General features: G+C 37.9%; 1 protein-coding gene across 2 annotated transcripts in view; it reads left to right on the plus strand.

Moving 5' to 3' along the window:
* rspo2 (R-spondin 2) overlaps positions 1-23,756 on the plus strand; it is a 134,530-nt gene that overhangs the window by 91,229 nt on the left and 19,545 nt on the right. For both annotated transcript variants that reach the window (XM_008108251.3, XM_016992764.2), the window contains exons 4-5: positions 9,792-9,935; positions 11,259-11,447. In XM_008108251.3, the coding sequence (XP_008106458.1) occupies positions 9,792-9,935; positions 11,259-11,447 (333 nt within the window). The remainder of the gene's footprint in view (positions 1-9,791; positions 9,936-11,258; positions 11,448-23,756) is intronic.

Genomic DNA, 23,756 nt, shown 5'->3' on the forward strand with positions numbered 1-23,756 from the left:
TCATTAAAATTTCTCCAAACAGAGCTTGTGGTTGTATATTCTGGACAAGTTCTCTGCTTGTAATTGTCGTGCTCCTCGTTCCTACCAAATTCCCTGTATCCATATGAACTCTACTTCCCTTTGTATTCTCAAGTGTTGCTTTCCTTTCCTTAATACCTACCATGTGGCTTCCCTTAGCTGGGAAATGAAAATGATCCCACTGTATAGCTTCTATATTTCATTTGTGAGGCAGTTTGGAATCTTGGACTTAGCTTTAGATGTTTTAATTGTGATGTCGCAACCTTTTCACATTTCAAAATATTCCTTATCACCACCACTTTTAAACTTTCATTTTCAGGGTTTTAAAAAGCCTTTTACTACTTTTCTCAGGTTATTGAAATATGCCCTTTTCAGAGAGATTGTTGAATGTTGGCACTAACCATCATGGAGTCTTAATGGTATTATTACACATCACAAGGACTTTTGGAAAAAAGTTTCCATTCTGACATGGGCCACTTTGCACTTAACTGAGATTTACACAACACTCACTCTGTAAATAAATCTACTTGATTTGAGTGTGACTTAATTCCCTGGAATGTGTCTTGGGTGTTGGTTAAACTTATTTTTAGCCTGGCCTATCTCAATATTTGAGGAAGTGCTTCTTTTGTTATGATTCTATAATTCTAAATTCCGTGTATCTGCCTGAGGATTGAAGTCTGCTTGGAACCTCTCATCTGTATCTCACTACTGAGTTCTATCTACTGTGTAATGCATGGGTTCTCAAACTTTTTCAGCCATGGAGCCCCAAGAAATGTTTATATTATATTATATTATATTATATTATATACAATATAATATATCAGGCATGGGCCTGGCAAGGGGCAGATAGATGGAGTGTGTGTGTGCGTGTGTGAACTAATTCACGCAGTTCAAAATAAAAAAATTAAAAAGACAATATTTAAAATGAAGAACAATTTTAACCAACATAAACTTAACTGTATTGTTGAAGGCTTTCATGGTCGGGATCACAGAGTTGTTGTATATTTTTCGGGCTGTATGGCCATGTTCTAGAACATGGCCATACAGCCCGGAAAATATACAACAACCCTATAAACTTAACTGTATTTCAGTGGAAGATCCAGTCCAAATCCCTTCTGCCATGCTGAAAAAACACAATCAAACACCACCAACAGATGGCCGTCCAGCCTTTGTTGTAGTAGTAGTAGTAGTAGTAGTAGTAACAATAATAGCAGAAATCCCAGAGGCAATGAGGCACCCATGGAACCCCTAAGCACCTCTCGAGGGAGCTCCTAGGGCTCCCTGGAACACAGTTTGAGACGTGCTGGTGTAATGATACTGTGGAAATAGGCCTTTCTGTGGCACTCTAATTGTGTGATGCCTTCCACATGGAGGCCCAGTTAATACCAATGCTGGTTTCATTTAGCACCAAAGCCATTTATTAAAGGTTGAACTTTATTAATTTATCTCTATCTATATACGTTTTGAAATTCTTTCAACTGTCCCAATTTGCCAGCAAAAGTCCTGCTCAATCCTATTCCATCCTGCTTTTTCAAATAGTTTTAAAACATTCCACTGTCTCTCTTCTACTTTACCGCTTTCCCCCCAGCTTACTTCAGCACTCAGTTTAAGATGCGGTGGTGCTGTGGGTCAAATCCTTGTGCTGGCTGACCTGAAGATTGGGTTGCTGACCTGAAGGTCTGATTCCACGAGATGGGGTGAGCTCCCATCTGTCAGCTCTAGCTGGTGGAGACATGAGAGAAGCCTCCCAGCTAACACATCTGGGCATCCCCTAGGCAACATTTCTGAAAATGGCCAATTCTCTTACACCAGAAGCGACTTACAGTATGTTCTCAAGTTGCTTCTGGCATGGTAAAAAAGCACTCAGTTTATCGGATTAGAGAAAAGGCGAATAAAGGGCAGAAGCATCCCCTTCTTAGGAGGCTCAGGCAACAGCAAAGCACTGCAACCTTTCCTGGTTTGTTCTTCCTTATTAATACCTTTTTCCATCTTGACCATGTTCTGATGTTGCTTGGCCACCCATGTCCCAGTTTTCATCTGTGAATATTGGATGGTATGGTATTTCAGTCTTTTAAATATGTTTTTATTTGTGAATGTGTACAATATATTTTAGTCTATTTAAATATTGGTTTAACCTGTTTATATTGTTTTATTAGTGTGCCCTGAGATCTTCTGATATAGGGTGGGATAGAGTGATTGTGATAAAAAAATTCCTAGAAGAGGGTTTGGAGATATTGTTGTTGTTGCTTTTGTTATTGTTAATATTATTTTGGACCATAACATTTAGAATGAGACAAGATCTTGACTGTGGTGGAGGTTTTTGTCTAATGATGAGGGTCAAAGCAAGCATTGATAGCTTTTTTAGGTAGAATTATCTGCCAGTTAACTAGGGATGGTCATGTACTGGACATTATATAAAATGGTGTTGCTATCTATCACAGATTTTCAAAATAATAAAAAATAGCATCCAGCTATCCCCTCACTCATGTTGGATGCCCTTTTTGACTCTGGACATTTCTCCCCTGTTGCTCTGACAATATTTTCACTGTTTAAAAATAGTTCTGGTTGCATTTAAAATCATTATTGGTGGTTACAGAGAGGTGCTTAAGCAAGTTCAGGGTAAAATGCATATTAATATCTTTGAGCACATCTTCAACTTCATATTTAAAAGAAATGGGGAAGATTTCCACATGTTCACCGAAAGAGTATTAGAATTTATATCATACAGAAAACATTTCCATAGATTTAAGAATACCAGGATAGCCAAGTATAACACTCCAAATGCCACGTGGCTGAATGTAGCAGTTCTTGGATTATGAAAATATGGATTTTCAAAACTAATTTTCTTTAGTAGCTGTGATCTAGGCATCTCAAATTTGCAAGACTGTTATAAAGATTTGTGTTTTTCTGGCTATGTAATTTCATCCTTGAAATGGCACATGTGGGATTTTTTTTCCTGCTGGGTCAAAGGAATCTAACCATTCTCTGAAAGAAAAAGGAACAGAATTCTTGTCTAACGTTTTGATTAGGGTTCCCTTGGAGGACTGTTCCAATACTGTGATATATTGAACAAAGGTTATCTCTGTCAAAAGTACATTCACTCATTCAAAAGCTTTCTGATCGGGTGGCATGAGTCTCACTATTGGAAAAGTAATAATAAAGGCACATACTCTTTCAGAGAAATAGATAAAATAGGAAAGCAGAAGCATTAGCACTGTATGTCAAGAATATTGTCACCTGTGAAGAGATCCATGACTTCGAAAATGGGTCAAAAATTAGTGGGGAGATAAACATCAGTAATATCATTACAACCAGGCCTGTAGCGAGGGGGGGGGTGGTTAGGGGTTCAACCCCCCCCCCTCCCGAAATTTTTCAAGTTATAAAAAAAATCTTGTTTACTCATGAATTTTAACTGGTTAACCAAATCCCCATGCTAAGTCTATGAGATGCAAAACATTAAGAGTCCCTCCAGGCACTATCTCAAGCAGATATTGACAGGTTTGTAGCGGGGAGGGGTATGTGCTAGGGGTTCAACCCCCCTCCCCCCAAAATTTTGAAAACCCCTCCCGAAATTTTTTTCTGGCTACGGCCCTGATTACAACATACCCCCAGACCAGGTAATGCTTTCTTGGAACATGTGACCCCACATTCAGAAAGGAGACATGCACAGGTAGTCCCTGAGTCACAAACATCTGACTTATAAATGACACATACAGTAGAGTCTCACTTATCCAACATAAACGGACCAGCAGAACGTTGGATAAGCAAATATGTTGGATAATAAGGAGGGATTAAGGAAAAGCCTATTACACATCAAATTAGGTTATGATTTTACAAATTAAGCACCAAAACATAATGTTATACAACAAATTTGTCAGAAAAAGTAGTTCAATACACAGTAATGCTATGTAGTAATTACTGTATTTACGAATTTAGCACCAAAATATCACAATGTATTGAAAACATTGACTACAAAAATGCGTTGGATAATCCAGAACGTTGGATAAGCGAGTGTTGGATAAGTGAGACTCTACTGTAGTTAGAAATGGGGGTGAGACAACAGGAAGTGAGAGAAATTTACCCCTAGGAAGGGAAATTAACTACCGAAAGAGTTATTGTGGAGAAAAGATGTCGCCACTGAAAACGGCTCACCAATCCTTGTTTCCACAACAAGTCAGTTTTTTTTGAAATCCAATTATCATAGGGACAGAAAGTGAGGTGAAATCTTCTGAACAGAGGGCACAGACAGCAAAACAAGCACTACAGGTGTTAATTCTTCCCTATGCTATTCAAAGCTTTTATATGCATATGTGTGTGTGTGTTTGGCTGGAGTTACATTTAAAAATGTACCTGTTTTGATTGCTATACAAATTCAACTTAAGAACAGACCTACAGAACCTATCTTGTTCATAACTTAAGGATAGCCTGTAGGAGTAATGGGGAATTTCTGCTATCCCAATATTTGTTGGAAGTCAAACTCTGCCAAAAGTATGAGGTCCAAAAAATTCCTCACTTGTTTTGCAGACAATTTTATTGTCCAGAAGGTATAAGAGGCAAAAAGGGAATAAGCTATTTTAGATCTGATCCTAACCAACAGTAATGACTTATTAAATAGGGTGGAAGTAGCAAGTGTTTGGGACCTCCGTACACTTTGAAGTTTTATTCTTGTTTTGTTTGCCTAGGTAGGGCATTTTTTATTTTACAGTTCCTTCAAAATCCAGTCTTACTAACAGATCAGGTATAACTCTTGTACTGAGTTGCAATCCAGCAATATTTTTTTAAATTAGGAGATGAATTTTAGTTACACCCAGAATGGACTACTGCAATGCACTCTACGTGGGACTTCCTTTGAAGATGGCTCGGAAACTGCAGTTAACGCAAAGATCGGCAGCCAGATTACTAACTGGGGCTAGCTATAGGGAGCATTCCACACTCCTATTAAAGCAGTTCCACTGGCTTCCGACAAGTTTCTGAGCCCAATTCAGCCTTATATGCTTCGGGTCCAACCTATCTTCAAGACTGCATTTCCTTCTATGAGCTGCATTGAACTGGAGTATATGAGTCTACACTGCCATATAATCCAGTTCAATACAGTTAATCTGCATTCTGAAACTGCATGATATATGGCTGTGTAGATCTAGCTGCAGTTTCTATTGATTTAGAGCTATGGTTCTGACTGGTTGAAACAATCTTTCTCAACATGTTTGAGTTCCCATACAGATGCTGTTCAACATTTGTCTCTGGTGCAGAACAGCACAAGCTGCTGAACAGAGTTGCACAAACAATACCATTGTTCATGTAAATGCATGGATGTGCACACATATATGGAGTTGTTTGCAAATGTGCACTTGGAGCTGCTTGCACATAAGCTCTAGTCGGCCTCTTGAATGTACTGTATATGTTCCTGAACGTGTCACTTTTTTGCACACATACTGTATACATGAACATACATTGCTTGCACAAGTCTTGTGTAACCCTTGCTCACAATAGCTTACATTTGAATGAATATATTTAATGTATTTCTATCACAATGAAATGTAATACTCATATAAGAATTTGCCTATTTATACTCAAAAGAAAGAAAACATATAAATCATGGCACATGGATAGAATATGTAAGCCTCTATTTCATTATCATTTACATCGTGAAATGTTTCTTTTGATCCTAATGAACACAGTATGCTTGTTTCTTTTGTGTTTAAATTCTAGCCTAGGAAGATTTGTAGTTTTGAAAAAATAATGGGATTTGATTTTGAAATAAGGTTAAAATGCAGACAGTAGGACACCACATAACACTATTTCAAAAGCACCAATTGAGAGAGAGAGAAAAGACAAAGAAGATTACTGATTACATTCCTTTGTATATTGTGGGTGAGCTTGTGCGACCACTGAAAGCAAAATAATTTATGGGGAAGCCTACTAACTATTGAGAAAGTTTGGTTATGTAGCTGCTTCATAATGAGATATACACAGGCTGCTGTGTATGATTAAAATGTGATGATAAGAATGATGAGCTTCCACAGAGGAGATTAAAGGAATTCATGGCACACATTGTTCTTGTTGTTGACTTGTGTTGACTTATGGCAACCCTAAATAGAGCCTGTCACAGGGTTTTCTTGGCAAGATTTGCTCAGAGGGCCTTGCCACTGTCTTCTTCTGAGGCAAGATCTTAATTGAATGTTTTTTTCTATGTTGTCATAGACTGAGCCTTTCATGGTCAGAATTGGTATCACAGCTACTACTTGACCCCACAAGGGTGGTGGACTATTAAGATGGTCTGCCCTTGAAGGCAGCATGACTTGCCCAAGGTATCCCTGTGAGTTTCCATGACTCAGCAAGGTTCCCAGATTCATTGTCCAACACTCAGAACAGCAAAGTGCTGAATTTTGTTAAGTGGGGTGGTGTTTGAGTCAGATCTCTCTTCATCCTGAATATTTCATCTGGACATGAATTTACAGATGCAGTGAAAAGGGTTTACTTTACTGCGCCTATTCCCACTTTGTAGGAAGTAAATGTCTCACTATTGTGTCTCATTGGGTATAAGTTGAGTTTTCCATCTTCCATGCTTCAGTACTTGGCCTTCCTGTTTCAGCTCTCTGAGGCCTTCTATGTACCAAGGAGCCCATTTAATGACATGTCAGTGAGGACATTTGGGAGTGATTGTGTTAATAGCCCTAGTCATGGCTTGATTCATTCTATAGATGGGGGCTTTAATAGAATAGTTAGTGATACCAGCCATAAAGCTCTCTAAGGACCTCATCACATTGTGGTTCAAAACGTGGGTGACAGTGGGGGACTTCCCTGGACAGTGTGGCATGATTCATATTGTCCCATCACATGGGGGAAAGCATCACCACCTGGTTTCCCCCCTTTCTGGACCCATTCTAACTAATCAGAATATGGGAAGCCTCTTGTGTTCTCTCAGCTCCATCTAGGACACTTCCAGGACAGAGCCAGGATGGAGCTTTGCTGGAAGTAGCTCTGCATCATTTGGTGGGCTCCATCCTGACTCTGTCCTGGAAGTGCCCTAGGATGGAGGCAGAAGTTAATGTGATGACATCCTAAGGCTTTCCTGAATTTTGAAGGACCATTTAGTCTTCAAGGACAGACCTCTTAATAGGTCCACCACCCTTGTGGGGTCAAGTAGTAGCTGTGATACTAATTTTGACCATCAAGTGATCTATCTGTGACAACATAGAAAATAAACATCCCATTATGATCTTGCTTATAATTTTTCCTTCTTCCTTTATATACATTTGTAGACCTTTTTTCAGATCTAAGTGCATGTTTTCAATATTGCTTTCTTGGGCTGATTTATGAGTGACCAGAGTTTGGTATTTAGGTTCAATTGTCTGTATATGAAAGATAACATGCTGGGCATGGAAGACTCAGTTTCAGCATTTTCATATATGAAAAATAGCTGACGTTCCCAGAAGGTAATGATAAACATTTCAATGATGAGAAATAACCTGAAGACAAGAGAATGGCTGCTTGTCAGGAAAATCAGAAAGCAAGAGATGTAACTTAGGCTATCTGGATATGATCCATGACCAAGAAAAGAAAGTTAAGGCTTCACATAGGAAAACACCACATGTATTCTCCATTCAGTTAAGATGGAAAGGTTTCATCAACAAGGCTGATTGAAATCTATAGGCAACAGCACTTATCCTGAATATTTGCATTTTGTCTCTCCCTTTTACATTCCAAAATGGAAAATAAACTCTAGTTCAAATATATTGAAAGCAACAACAAAAACACGAGCTTTAGTGACTAATATACCAGCTGTTGATGTGTAAAAGGATAACACATTGACATGTTTTCTTTCATTTCTTTCTATATAGCATGATAGATCATCGAGACATAATGTTTTTAAAGGAAGTTTTAATCTTTTCTGATGTGGCTCAAGAAGAAGCTAATGTAGCAGCTCTTGAATATTTCATTTAAAGACCCTAATAATCCCTTACCTAGATGACCCTTACTCAAAAATCTTGTTTTTCCATGAAAGTGCTGACAGGACATGTTCTGCCTGACATTTGCTCTTTGCTCACAATGTAAGATCATGCAAACTACAGTAATGATTTGGCTGCTGGATGATGCATACGTGGGATGAACTATGAACATGTCACCTGAGGATAGTGCATACGTGGAGCAAACTATGGACACTTCACCTGATGTGATGAGTAATGAGTTATATAAGTTACAAGGCAACTACGCATGTCCAAAAGGATTGTAATAGTCAGCAAATTCCATTGTCAGTTAGCTTCTGCGCATGCTCTGTAAAATTGTATAAATTGGAAAGCCACTACAGGCAAGGTGTGGCATTGCGTTTTCTGGGCATTAGCTAACATTGTCACCTGCTCTTGGCCAAAAGTAAACTATCTTGAAGACAACTTCTGCTGTCAGTCTGCTTTCTTCACCCGCGTCCAAACGAAATTCCACAACAAAGCAACACTTTTTAGACTGCTTTAGTTGCACCTGCAAGGAAACTGTATGCATGGATGAAGCACATTGATTTGCAAACAGTAAAAAAAGTAAAACCAAAGTCATGTATTAAAATACCTTTTTTAAAAAGAGGAATTTTGTGTGAATCTCAGATGACAGTTAAAGAGATGATTTGGCTTCTGGCAATCAGGGCTGTACTGCCTCTGAACATAGATACTCTATGCTTAACTATAATTAAAGATGGAAAAGAAATATGTGGAGTTTGCATTTTCCTATGAAAATACCCATTTTGCATCTCCTGAAATTGGCAACAGGACAAAGTGCATCTTGCCTGGAAAATCCATACATTTCTAAGACTTGCAATACATTTCAGAAAAATATTCAGAAAACCATGTGTGCATTAAGGGGGAAATGTGCAGGGGTCAAGATACATTTCTCTTGTAGCTGATGTAATTTTTTTCTGTTTCTGTTTTTAAGTGAGATTTATTTCTCGTACCTCTGTGTGGCTTGCAGTGCTGATACAAATAAAAAGACTTGTAAATTTGCATAAAGATGCTTTAGTTAGTGAGAAAATGTGTAATAAATCTTATTCCTGAAAAAGGTGTACAAAGATATGCAACTATCTTTGTAAGAAATCCTGTTCCAAGACTTAACTGTGGAACTCAGGTGGGCAAAATGTTGGTGGCATTCTAAGAAAAGCGACAAAACAATATATTCTTGTTGAATTACTTTTCATAATGGTTCAAGTCTTCTACATTTGTAAGGCAATGATTTTTAGGCACAATTTTAAGTGTTGGTTACATTATGGCTAAGATTTAGGGTATTGGTCGGACTTTATCTCTACGTGTGAGCCTGCCCATGTTGGTTGCCTCTTGGTGCTGGAATTCCCATCCAAAGAAAATTTGAATGTCCTATAGCCATTTCAGCTGGCGTTGTATTCTGACAGTCTTTTGAGGACTAAATATTTATATCGAAAAATATTTAGTAGGGTGCTGTGCTGTTTTTTTAATACCAATGTTTTAAAATTATTTTTATTATTTTAATTGTTTTAATTTAAAAAAGTATAATTGATAGTTTCTATCATTTTAATGTTGACCTTTGTATGTTTTAATTTTATTATATGTGTTTAATTTGCAAGCTACTTTAAGTCCTGGTTTTGGGAAGAAGGAAGGTTATTAATAAAGAGTTGTAAGACTGATGATGATAATAATGATAATATTATTTTAATGCTAATAGACTTGTAGAATTTTGTTGCAGTTCTTTGATGCCGCATTGCACAATAAATTGCAGAATGGAAAAAAATATTTATCATATTTTTTCTTCTTCAATAGGATGCAGAATAGAGAACTGTGACTCTTGTTTTAGTCGAGACTTTTGCACCAAGTGCAAACCTGGGTTTTATCTCTACCGAGGCCGTTGCTTTGGAGAATGCCCTGATGGCTTCATGCCTTTAGAGGAAACCATGGAATGTGTGGGTGAGTAATAGTAGAATATCTCTCCTGTGGTATAGTGCTTAGGATACTCAACTGGAAGTTAGGGATTTCGGGTTCACATCCACACTGAATCATGACACTCATTGTTTGACTCTAGTTCAGCCATTTAGTCACTCTGCCCGGCCCAACTCAGAGGGATGCTGGGAGGATAGTCAGAGGAATCATGCATGCCACCTTCAATCCAGTGGATATAAACATATCAAATAAAACAAATAAATAATAATATGTCATTCTGGATATGATAATCTTGCCACCCACTCCTATATTTCCTTGTGTTCATAAAAAGAGAGCACTCACATCGTTTCAGGACAGGCACAAACACAGTCTCCTCTCTCAACAAGAAAGTGGTTTAAATGTTTCCTCTAAAGTATAACAATTATCTCATTCTTTTATTTATGACAAGCTGTCAAGTGTTTCATTGTGATTTTTAAAAAAATCCATATTAGCATTAAGAGCATTTGGGATTCTCTGCCAGAGAGCGCTAGTATCTCACTAAACTGCAGATCTGAAGATGTTCCTATGGCAGTTAAATTGGAATCAAAGGTCCTTTTACAATGTTATATAAAATCCAGATTATCTGCTTTGAACTGGATTATATGGCAGTGTAGACTCATATAATCCAGCTCAAAGCAGATAATGTGAATTATTGGCTTTGATAATCTGGATTATATGGCAGTGTAGAAGGGGCCAAAGTGTTTTAACTGTGTAGTATGAAAGGGACCTAACTCTCCACCTGTTGAGTTATGCATTGATAATACTATGCAATTCTTGTGAATGGCAACACTGTGCAACTGAATGCACGACCTCGTTTTTGTCATTTTCAACTGAATGTGGATATTCTGCATCACAAGATAAAGGCCCCATTTTACATGTCCATAAGACACCAACAGGATTCTGAGCCATGTATTTCCATAATATAAAATAAATTGGCCCATCATTCTAAAGGAAACAGTTTTGAAATGAACATGAAAATAATAGTGCAGTTGAAGAAAGTAATGGTAAGGAGAGCTAATCACAGAATAGACATTTTATTGCCCCCATATTGTGTCTGAACACTTTTCTCATAGAAATCATACCTTCACTTATGATGTTAATATGGTCAACCTGTGGATATCTCCCTGAGCTGTAAATCTGACCATCATTCATCTCTGACCAAATATTACAATCTGCTACTTCTTCATTCCCACTGTTAATCTCCACTGCAGTGGCATTTACTTGTGCAAAGGACAACATGAAGCCATTAAAGTTTAGAGGTTACTAACTAGGGTTTTCTGACTTCTTTTCTGTTTTTGTTGGTTTCCTCAGAAGGCTGTGAAGTCGGCCCATGGAGCGAGTGGGGAATTTGCAGCAGGAACAACAAGACGTGTGGATTTAAGTGGGGTTTGGAAACAAGAACAAGGCAGATTGTGAAAAAGCCAGCAAAGGACACTCTACCATGTCCAACCATTGCAGAGTCCAGAAGATGTAAAATGGCCTTGAGGCACTGTCCAGGAGGTAAGCACACTAAATACCAGAGCAATTTTTATGAGCTCTTCTCCTTCACTAAAGCTGTGTTTGTTTAACTGTGAGAGATACAGAATGCCCCCCTCCTATTTTTCAAAAATCAGAGAAGCTGTTCAACTGCTATAGCACACAAGTCAAGAAGTACCATATGAGTCATCTCTGTGTGTAATATGCATGCCTAAAACTTTTGTTCCATTGTACTGTATGTTCAAATTCAGTCCTTAACTCACAGCTCCATTATCCTATTATTCTATGCACCACAACCTTCAGAAAAAAATGTAAATATTGAAGTATATTCATATTTTAGTTCACATTTGGAAATGTGAATGAAAGAAAACCAAACAATACCCCCCTCACTTTTGTAGCTATAAAGAGTTGCCTTATAGCAGTTAAGACAAATTGTCCAGTTCCTTGACTGATCAAAAATATTCAGTTTTTCAGGTAGAGTATTCTTTCAGTATTTTGCTGCTATTGTTCATTTCCTTCTTGAAAATGCATTTAGCATTGCATAACCCATCCTGTTTGGATTCAAGCATTCCTTATTCCTTAAAGCTTGATTTTGCCGCTCTATGTCAAATCTTTCTGTTGAATCTCAGCTTTCACTTTCTGTACCACTTCACATTGAGCTAATCTTTATTTAAAAGTTGTGTTTGTTTATGTTTGTTCCCATTGTTCATAGTGTTTTCTCACATGTTCTGTAATGTTCTATTCAACAGTGGAACTCTCTGCCCCAGAGTGTGGTAGAGGCTCCTTCCTTGGAGGCTTTTAAACAGAGACTGGATGGCCATCTGTTCAGGGTGCTTTATTTTTATAACCCATCTCCATCTCCCCGAAGGAACTCAGGGTGACTTACATGGGGAACCAAGCCCAAAGAAGTATACAAGGTATTAAATAAAATAAAATAACATACACAACAACAGTAAATTAAATACAGTTAAAACCACAGAATAAAACATCATAAAATACATCCATGGACATCATGGAAATCTCTTTGAATGCGATTTTCCTGCTTCTTTGCAGGGTGTTGGACTGGATGGCCCACGAGATCTCTTCCAACTCTATGATTCTGTGAATTATATTTTATTTCTTTTCCTCTCTCACAATTTCCACTATTTAAACAATTCTGGGCTGTCTTCACAACTTATGTTAATCATTGTGGTTCTAAGCCACACGTATTTATTATTATTAAATCTTTCATCACAAGTCAGATCCTCAAGCCCTGCAAGCAAATTTCCTTGCTCTTCTAGAAGCACCTTCATGTAAGCCTATATTCCTGTAAACATATTTATGCCAATATTCAGCGTTTCCAAAGGATGGAAATAGAAAGGCAGATGGAATAAATTCCTGTGTATGAAAGTGGGGGTTGTGGGAACCATTAATGAGTTTGCAAGGAGGACAAATTGCTATTTAGAAGAGTTATTTGGAACTGCATGGAAGGTGAAAAGGATACCAGTGGTTTGTACTTGGCTTGCAAACACTATGAAAAATCCATAAGAGCTGCAGAATAATTGTTTCAGTAGCACTGAAACCAAAGGGATCACAAAGAAATTGTTTCAGATAGCACCCAGGTATTAAATCTGGGAAAAAATAGCAATCATCTCAAAAATAAATAAATAAAATGAAAACATAGAATCATAGAATTGGAAGAGACCCTCTGCCATTCAAGAAAAGCACAATCAAAGTACCCCTGACAGCTGGCCATCCAGCCTCTGCATGATCATAAATATGACTGTAAATGATCATAAATTTCAAAGAAAAGTGGAGAGGACAATTATTTTAGAATAAGATAGAGACAGACAGGTGATGGATACTCTTCTGGCATTTTCTAACCCCCCGCCCTTGCCATTAATACCAAACAACAAAAAACTGATGTCATTGGTTCTTCTTATCTTGTGGTTTAGTCCTAACAATATTAATACATTTTCTATTCAAGATAAAGGTCTCTCGTATTGTTCATACATCATATCAATGCCCCATAGGACACAATAGTGACCACTGAACATAGTGTCAGTTGTAGAGTTTCCCTTTCAGACCTTTTGGGTCACAATTTGTTTGTCATGCCATTTGAGTTTCTCATAAAGTTTGTAGTGTTCAATTTTTTGATAATCCTATAGTGCAGTGGTTCTCAACCCCAGATGTTTTGGCCTTAAACTCCCAAAAATCCTAGCAGCTGGTAAACTGGATTGGATTTCTGGGAGTTGTAGGCCAAAACACCTAGGGACCCACAGGTTGAGAACCACAGCTATAGTGGCTACAATGGCTTATCAAAATACTTGTGGGTTGTTGTTTTAAAATGTTTTAATAACTTATTAAGACCCCATCAGTAGCTGTTCATAAACATGCTGTGTCATTGTGACAGCTCTCTGGTCTCCATGACTTGAAGGAAATATGCAGCCAGTTTTCAGCTTTATAAAATAGGCTATAGTCCCACCAAGATGGTACCTCTGTCTCCCACAAAAAAACCCAGTCAAAATAGAAAAGGCTGAATAGATAAATGGTGAAAGTTGTCATCCTCCAAGCTTTTGGGAATATCATTGTTAAAAAGATATTTCTTACAAAAGATGTATGTGTATATATGTGTGTGTATACACACACACACACACACACACACATATAAACTAGGGGAAACATGGTTCTAAATAAAACTGTTGATGTGCTACTGGGAGTCATGACAGCTTAAAAGTAGGACAGCACTTCTAATAATGGAAATTACCTGTTCCTAATGAATAAAATTGAAACATTACAGGAGAACAGGACAGATTAACATCTTACCTCTTTCTCACTCATCAAATAGCTTAAGGCAACTATTAAATGCTGTTGATAAAATGAAAAGAAAAGTAGGTGTCCCCACTACTCCAAACCTTTCCAGATTGATAGTTTTTTGGATATCATCCAGAATCAGCTTTTCTTTGAGAAGAAAACACTTTAACAGGATTAATGTCCTAGTCTTGTTAATATTGCAAGTTCTGCTGTTTAAAGAAATCTCACCTTCTTTAGTTTACAGCTACCTCAGAACACTGCTTGCTTTGCCAACAGATTATTTTGAGTGATCAGGACTGGACCCTTCCCTTTGGCAGGTGATCATAATGCTAGCTACTGGGTTTCTGGCTTCCATATTAGCAAATCCCATCTGTACAGGCAGTCCACAAGTTATGAACAAGATAGGCTCTGTAGGTTTGTTCATAAGTTGAATTTGTATGCAAGTTGGAACAGATACTTTTAAAGTGCAACTCCAGCCAAGAATATGTATTTTGCAGCTTTGGATAGCATAGGGAAGGACTAACACTTCTGTGGTATTTGTTTTGCTGTCAGTGCCCCTGTTCAGAAATTTTCACCTCCCTTTCTGTCTCTGTGATAATTGGATTTTTTTAAAAAAATTGGCTTGTGGCAACACAAATTGGTTATAAAGCTTTTCACCATGATAATTCTTTCAGGAGTGAATTTTCCTTCCAAGGGATAGATTTCTCTCACTCCCTGTTGCCTGACCCCCATTCTTAACTATGAGTTGTATGTAAGTTGGACGTTTGTAACTCAGGAACTGCCTATATTTTATCTCATAGTTTAGAGCAGTGGTTCTTAGCCTGTGGGTCCCCAGATGTTTTGGCGTTCAACTCCCAGAAATCCTAACAGCTGGTAAACTGGCTGGAATTTCTGGGAGCTATAGGCCAAGACACCTGGGAACCCACAGGTTGAGAAACACTGATTTAGAGAATATAGCTACCCAGACATTAGATCCTACATATCTCCCAAATAGTTTCATCACATTCGATGGATACATGAAAAAGTGAAAACCGAGTAAATTCACCTCTTGACTGATATGGAACTCACCAGCTTCCACTACTAAAATGTTATAAATTTTATCCTATCTTCTTTGGCTAGTCGCTATTTCATACAGTATCTAGCTTATGAGATGTATTTTTTGTCTTCCAAACATTTTGAAATCTCAGGTTTTTATCTTCCAAGCATTTTGAAATCTCAGTTTGACTCCCTTGAGAGCATTTGTAGCTCTCAAGGTGGAATAACATGGCCAATAAAATCACGACAAACTCAACAATTAACAGAAATGACCAGAATTTTACTGGTAAGAACAAAGAAAAACTAAGCAACTCAGCAAAAGTCTAAGTTAAAGGGATGTGTTTTGTATCTCCTCTGGAAGATCAATAAAAAAAACTGAAGGTAGAATTGATTTTTCAGCTTTTGGAAGCTGACAGTGAGCGTAATGCAAGGTTTCTTATTCTCTGAGGGATCCAAGCTGTGGGGGGCTCTATAGGTAAGCTTCATTTGGGTTGTAGCATGTAATGTTGCTGAAAGAACATGTTTGAATAGGTTTGCAGAGTTTCATAATTGTAAAGGAGGAGAACTTTGACAGAAACTTCTGAGTTGTTCATAAGGGCAGCCCCACATATATATTGTACATTATAGTCATAAAAATCTGAAGATTATAACATTGAATTGTAAGATCTTCCCCATCCAAGATGGGGCAAAGTCTAAGCATCCCACTGAGCCAACAGGGAAAAGACCAATCTATATATATAAAAGAGTGATGGCATCACGGCAACTCACAAAACAACAAAAGTACAGGCCCCCCAACCTCAAAATTTGACAACACAACCCATCATCCACGCCTCAAGGTTGATACAACAAAAAGAAAAGAAAAATAAAGTCCTAATTAGAGGGAGAGCAATAATTTTTTTTTATCGAATTGCTGCCAGTTTAGAGGGCTAATCTCTGCCCACTTGGTTGCCTAGCAACCAAGGGACAGCCAGGTTTCAGTTAGGGGACAGGCAGATTTAGGCCTCACTTAGACTTCTTCCACAGATTATCTAATTTGCACTGGATTATATGGCAGTGTAGACTCAAGGCCCTTCAACACAGCTATATAACCCATTTATAATCTTATATTATCTGCTTTGCACTGGATTATCTTGACTCCACACTACCATATAATCCACTTCAGTGTGCATTTTATACAGCTGTGAAGAAGGAGCCTCATATAATCCAGTTCTGAGCAGATAATATAAGATTAGAAATATACAGTAGAGTCTCACTTATCCAACGTAAACAGGCCGGCAGGATAAGTGAATATGTTGGATAATAAGAAGGGATTCAGGAAAAGCCAATTAAACATCAAATTAGGTAATCGTTATACAAATTAAGCACCAAAACATCATATTATACAACAAATTTGACAGAAAAAGTAGTTTCATGCGCAGTAATGCTATGTAGTATTTACAGTAGAGTCTCACTTATCCAACACTCGCTTATCCAACGTTCTGGATTATCCAACGCATTTTTGTAGTCAATGCTTTCAATATATCGTGATATTTTGGTGCTAAATTCATAAATACAGTAATTACTATATAGCATTACTGTGTACTGAACTACTTTTTCTGACAAATTTGTTGTCTAACATGATGTTTTGGTGCTTAATTTGTAAAATCATAACTTAATTTGATGTTTAATAGGGTTATCCTTAATTCCTCATTATCCAACATATTCACTTATCCAACATTCTGCCGGCCCGTTTATGTTGGATAAGTGAGACTCTACTGTACTGTATTTACAAATTTACCACTAGAATATCACAATGAATTTAAAACACTGACTACAAAAACATTGATTATGAAAAGGCAGACTGCGTTAGATAATCCAGAACATTGTATAAGCGAATGTTGGATAAGTGAGATTCTTCTTTAATATGAAATAATTACTGGGATAGAATAATGCAGAACAATATAATCTCTAAAACCAGGACAGTAAATAAACAGGGGAATTCCACACAGGAAACAATCAGGGCCAGCTAACACCTCCCAACAAAGTATTCCCATCATCAAAGTCTGGCAAATCCTGTTTTCTCAGGGCCACAGACAGTAGAAGCACATAAAGTATCGCAAACAACACCACTCTGAAAACAAGGGAATTCCAGACAGGAAACAATCAGGGCCAGCTAACACCTCCCAACAAAAAATTCACTCAGGGGGGAAACAGCCAGGCTTTAAAGCTGCAAGGCCATTACATCCTAATCATTTTTCCTAATTGCAGCATTCATACTTGCCTCCAACAAACAAAAAAAAACCAATCAGAAATATTGTATATTCACAACCTTTAGGAAATAATATCCCCTGATGGCGCAGCGTGTTAAAGCGCTGAGCTGCTGAACTTCTGGACCGAAAGGCCACAGGTTTGAATTGGGGGAGCGGAGACAGCCCCCACTGTTAGCCCCAGCTTCTGCCAACCCAGAAGTTCGAAAACATGCAAATGTGAGTGCATCAATAGGTACTGCTCCGGCGGGAAGGTAACGCCGCTCCATGTAGTCATCCCACATGACCTTGGAGGAGTCTACGGACAACGCCGGCTCTTCGGCTTAGAAATGGAGATGAGCACCAACCCCCAGAGTCAGACATGACTGGACTTAATGTCTGGGGAAAACCTTTACCCTTGACCTTAACTACCACCAATTCCTCAAGACTTTATTTCCCATACCACCAGACTTCGCCACAGCAACGCGTGGCCGGGTACAGCTAGTTTGCTTATAAAAAAGCAGTGTTGAATCAAATAAACCTTTAAATTACAAAACTGTTAGAATACGAGTGTTACAAACCCACCAATCAATATGGGCATTAAAAAACATAATTTCTCATTTGAGTTGATTCAGTTCAAGTCTGAAAACTCGTCCTTGACTGCAGCTTCTAGGTAGGGATATGAAACAAAGATAGCAATATGAAGATGTTTATTTTTTAAAATAGAGTTGGGCATCAGCAGCATACTTGGCACCTCAGTCCCAGGCTTTTGATAATCTCTCCCAGGCCCTTTGTATGAATATAGCATTAAATTTATGACTTTGTGTGAACAGCAAGAAAAAATGGGGTAACTGCAGAACTAAACCCAATACTCCATGTAAAACCTTAAGCCTTGGCAAAGGAATAGCATGACTAACATTTAAGAGTGGGGGAAAAAACCTTGTTTTTTTGCTTTCTGTCATATCCAATCGTATCTGTTTTATATGAATGGTTGTTTTGTAGATTGTTTTATATGAATTGTTGTTTTTACATTGTTTTTAGGCATTGAATTTTTGCCTATTTATTGTAAGCCACTTTGAGACCCCTCGGGGAGAAAGGTGGAGTAAAAGTTATGTAAATAAATAAATAAATAAATCCAGAAATCTCCTGGCTGGAATATTATAGGGTAAAACTGCTTCACAATGAACTGTTCTTTGAATGTGTTGTCAAAGGCTTTCATGGCTGGAATCACTGGGTTGCTGTGACTTCACAACCTCTAAGGATGCCTGACATAGATGTGGGTGAAATATCAGGAGAGAACGCTTCTGGAACATGGTCATACAGCCCGGAAAACTCACAGTAATCCACTGTTCTGTGAATGGTTTGATATTTTTGCTACTCATGCAGAGAGATATTTGAGGCCTCCCTGAACAAGTGATAGTGACGACAGTGATGGACAGCAGCAGGTAGCCAAACTTAGACTTGTGTGCTGCATCTGACAACAAACATATATCTTATAGGCATCCTCTCGCAGAGGCCAGCTCTTTTGGGAGCTGCTTGATTATTTAGTATCTGGTTCTGTTCAGTCCTTGGAACCAGGTAACTCTCAAGAGAAGCAGCATTTGTTGGGAGATATGTGTGGGATAATCCAGTGTAATGCATCTGGCAGAGCGTTCCAGCCGACCAAAACCAAATAAGGCCCAAAATATATAAGGCTTCTAATGTACATGTGCAAATATTGCTATTTTTAATGAGCAGAAATAATAATATCACTCATTTCCAATGATATAGTAAGTATGCTATTTGAAATAGCATGTCATGGAATGCTACAGTCGTTGTGTTTTCTGTTTTGCACATGTATTACTAATCTTTTAGGAAGTGATAGTTGGTCTTGTTTTGCCTTGAACACAGTAGGCTTTCCAGTATAATAATAAGGCAAACTCCAAATAAAGGAATTTTTCATTTTCTAAATTTTTTCCTATGTGCATCTGATTTTGTCATCCAATTTCTTGATTTTAAAATGCTTTCTGCCTCACATTATATTCCTCCTTTTACTTCATAATCAGCAAATATCAAGGCTGGGCAAGTTGAGTATCACAATAGACCATGTGTGTACTAATTTTACAGTCATTTTAAATCTTACCTAATTGAGTTGTCATCTAAAGAAATCTAACGTGTTCAGGACTGTAGCAAGCAATATCTCATTTCATTGCAGCTGGAGATAGTTGAATGGTATTTTGGAAGGCTGAAGATGGCATGATAAAGCCATTGTTGGCCGAGAGATCCCCAGTTATGAAGCATTTTAATAATCTGCAAAACCTGTTTGACAGGAGACCATACTAGGTGACAAAAATATATTCACATAATGGGAAGAAATTACTTTACAGTTCCGTATCTTCTTGTTGATAAATTACTTCTTCCCTCCTCCTGTAGGAAAGGGAATGGTTGTACATGAATGCTTTATACCTGGGGAGAGCAGATTTCTATCTGTGTTGAGATTTTGGTAGTGGTGCAAAGAAATGTACCTACATTCATCAATCATAAGAAAAAAAATATTGCAGGGAAATGAATTTCTTGACTCAAATATTTACATACTGTGAAATGTATAGGTTATTTACAGGCCCCAAATGCATACAATAAAATGACCACATTTTGAAATACAAAGGGCTCAAAATTGAAACATGAGAAGATTTTGTGTGTGTTAGGAACGACTTGAGAAACCTCAAGTCACTTCTGGTGTGCTTTGTTGGTGCAGTGGGTTAAACCCTTGTGCTGGCAGGACTGATGACTTGAAGGTTGGGTTGCTGACATAAAGGTTGCTGGTTCGAATCCAACCTGGGGAGAGCGCAGATGAGCTCCCTCTATCAGCACCAGCCCCATGTGGAGACATGAGAGAAGCCTCCCACAAGGATGGTAAAAACATCAAAACATCTGGGCAACATCCTTGCAGATGGCCAATTTTCTCACACCAGAAGCAATGGGAATAAATGAGGGTGTGGAAGAGAAATTGCATAAATCAGGCAAATTGCATAAACAAGTAAGAAAATCTCTTTACTTTATCTGGCTCTTTACTAGAGCTTTTAATCTATTTTAATATTTTTAATCAATATTTGTATGTATGTATTTTTATCCTTTTTTATCTTGTAAATCGCCTAGAGCATCGTGGATGGAGGGCGATTAATAAGTAATTAAATGATGATGATGATGATGATGAAAATCGGAAAGATGTTTTAAAATTGTGTGAATGTCAATCTGGGAAGAAAACAAAGTCTTGAAACCTGACCTGAAATAAAGCTGGTAAAAAGATGGGTTTTTTTTTTTAGTAATTCAATGAAATCAAGAAATAGTTTTCTTTTCCTCCTAGATTTTTTTTCAGTGCAAGATGGCATTGTTTGTTTGAGTAGATATCACAGGCTATGTTGATATCATTGCTTCAGTTAGTATCCTTCCTAACTGCCTTACCAGCTGAAATTACATTGAAGTTGAGTAAGCCTAGTGACTCATCCAGGGTCATTAGCAAGTTCATGGCCCTGTGGCAATCTGACTATGGAATTTGTTGTCCTTGTATGGTAGGAGAGCACTATTCTTCATTCAGTCTATTTAGACATCTCTCATGCTAAATAAATGGGCTTCCAGTTCCAAAAGCTTGCAGCCTTTATGAAAGGCTGCATTTTGATGCCTACACCTTCTGTCAATAATGCCTGTCAGTATTAAGGTAAGATTTCTCAAGAGAAACTGTAGAGTGTGCTATCTGTGCCAAAACCCACTGACCAGTGCCATAATTATATGGCACGATCACTGGACAAATACAGTTCTGGTCTCAGATGACCAGCAGGAGAATGCTCCAGCTTAATCAGTCCATATGCTAACAAGAAAGAGTTCTGTTCCTACTAATTGACAAGATGCACACCTTGTTTAACCCTCTGAACAAGAAGCAGTTTCCTTATTAATAGATGCTCACCTTTCTCCCAATATAGATTGGCCTAGAAGGGAGACAACGATTCGTCTTGTGTGCCTTTAGGGAAAGGTGATTAGTTTAAATGTGGGTGTGCTTAACTTTTAGCCTAGTTCTATGTCTTTTGAAATGGCAGTGGAGATATAATTCATTCTTTTTCTTCTATAGTGGAATTTCAGAAAATTGTTAACATCTGTCAACCTTCTTTTTATATATAAAAGTGTGTTTTTGTATTAATATAAGGGTCATTTGTGTTTGAAGGAAAATAACTTTGTAGAAGAAGCTGTGCTCGTTTCTTTCTGATAGCAACATATTGCTTTCTTGAAAACAGTATGATATATTTTATTTTTGGGGTAGAAGGAACCCAAGACCTAGTTTCTGTGAACCCCATATGGAGTCAGACTCTGGCTGGGTAGCAGACAAACATGGAGGTATCCAGTTGCAAGGTTTTGGCTGGAGCAGCAGTGGGGCGCTAATGGAAGTGGTTGCTTTATGGAGTGTCAGATTTATTATGAACTTGCTTAAAGAAGTTCAGGCTGGGGGCATGACTTCCAGACACCCAGGGTTGGAGGAATTTTGCCAAATGGATTCCCAATTGCTAATATTGCTATGCTGATTGATGCTATTTGGCCATTCTGAGCTTCAGTCATCTTGAAGTACTCTTCAGATCACTTTTAAAGCTGAGCACTTACTGCATTTTTCTTTATTTTTTAAAATTAGGACAACTTGAGTCCAAAAGAAAAGTTACCCTTTTAGATTACAATTCTTATAAACTCCCAGTGGTCATGCTGACCAAGAATACTGTAGTCTGTAGCTAAGCTCTTATGGGCAGTACTTCTTTGGATGTACGAATTGTATCATTGAGTATAAGTAGCTTCTTATCATCCTATGCAACGCTAGACGACATTGGTTTTATTATTTATTTATTTATTACAATATTTATATCCCGCCCTTCTCACCCAACAGGGGACTCAGGGCAGCTTACAATAAAACACACATATAAAAACTGTACAATACACTATAAATCAGTTAAAAATTAACTTACATAAGACATTCATAAAATGCATTATAAAATACAGATAGGTGTGTTCAAGTTTAAAATTTGCTGAGCAAATTTTACAAAACTATTCAAAGTATTTTTAAACTAGCTGAGAGTATCGTGGAGAAACATGGAAGATGTGGTCTGGAAGGTGCTTGATTCAGATCTTATTTCATTTACTTACCAAGGAGATGGCTTAAGAAGAACTATTCTCATCAAGCCTCTTGCAGTTGTCAGGATGATAACTAATATGCACCCAACTTGCAGGCTCCAAAATCTTTGTGGTTTTGTAATGCTGAAGTGTAACTATCAAGTATTATTGAAATTCAGTAGCAGCCCATTGCAGTTCTAGCTGTATGCTGCAAAGTACAAATGAGAATGATTGTGTCCCTTATCTCTTCACCAAAGCTTGGGTGTTCTCCCAGAATCTTCCACTGGTCATGCTGATTGGGGTATTCTGGGAGCTGTAGACCAAAAAAGACAAGTCCAAATGAGCAATAAAACATGTGTTTTGCTAGCCAATATGTAAAAGTACACAAGATGTCAAGCTTGAAGATATGCCCGTGTGGGAGTCTGGTGTCTCAGGAGGAGAGTCAATTTTAGGGGTAGGAGGGAGTAGGGAGGTAAAATATGGCCATAGAAAGTAAATAAAAAATAAGGAGAATAGTGGGCTCTGTTTGAAATCTGTGTGAATGAACACTGGTTGCATTCACTCATGTGTCTTCTTTTGTCCAGTTACAGGAATGCTTTTGCTCTGGATGTATACTTTTGCTGTCTGCTCCTCATAATGTTGCACTATTTTCTTCCCTTGGGCAAGCTGATTGCAACTCAAAAATACAGCAGGAAAAGAGTGAACTTAATGAACTGGATTGTGTATGGAAGAGGCAAAGCTTTAGGTGAAATTTTGGGGGTGTTTCATTTGACAAGGCTGTTAGATGGATCAAACTCATGGAGTTTGGTTACAATACAAGAAGGAGGAAGGGTGTCTTTGATCAGCAATGCCTGTGGAGAGGCTTTCGGGCCAAGTGGTATGAGCTTTGCAGGAAAGATATACAAGTCAAGTCTGCACATCAGGTATCAAAGAGATTTTACTGGCCTAAATAGCTTTTTAAAAAATGATGATTGAAGCAAGGTTTGAGGCCCAGGAAAAATGTCTAGCAGTAATAGGAAAAACATTTTGAAGAACACACTGAAGGGAAGCCTTGGGGCTGCAGCCGGAAGCCCACTGGAATAGGGAATTGACAATCTGATATCATGTGGCTGAGCAATCACGTCAATAGCCAGTTTAACAAATTCCATTCTCTTTG

The sequence above is a fragment of the Anolis carolinensis genome, chromosome 4, assembly GCF_035594765.1.
Source record: "Anolis carolinensis isolate JA03-04 chromosome 4, rAnoCar3.1.pri, whole genome shotgun sequence".
Taxonomy (NCBI): domain Eukaryota; kingdom Metazoa; phylum Chordata; class Lepidosauria; order Squamata; family Dactyloidae; genus Anolis; species Anolis carolinensis.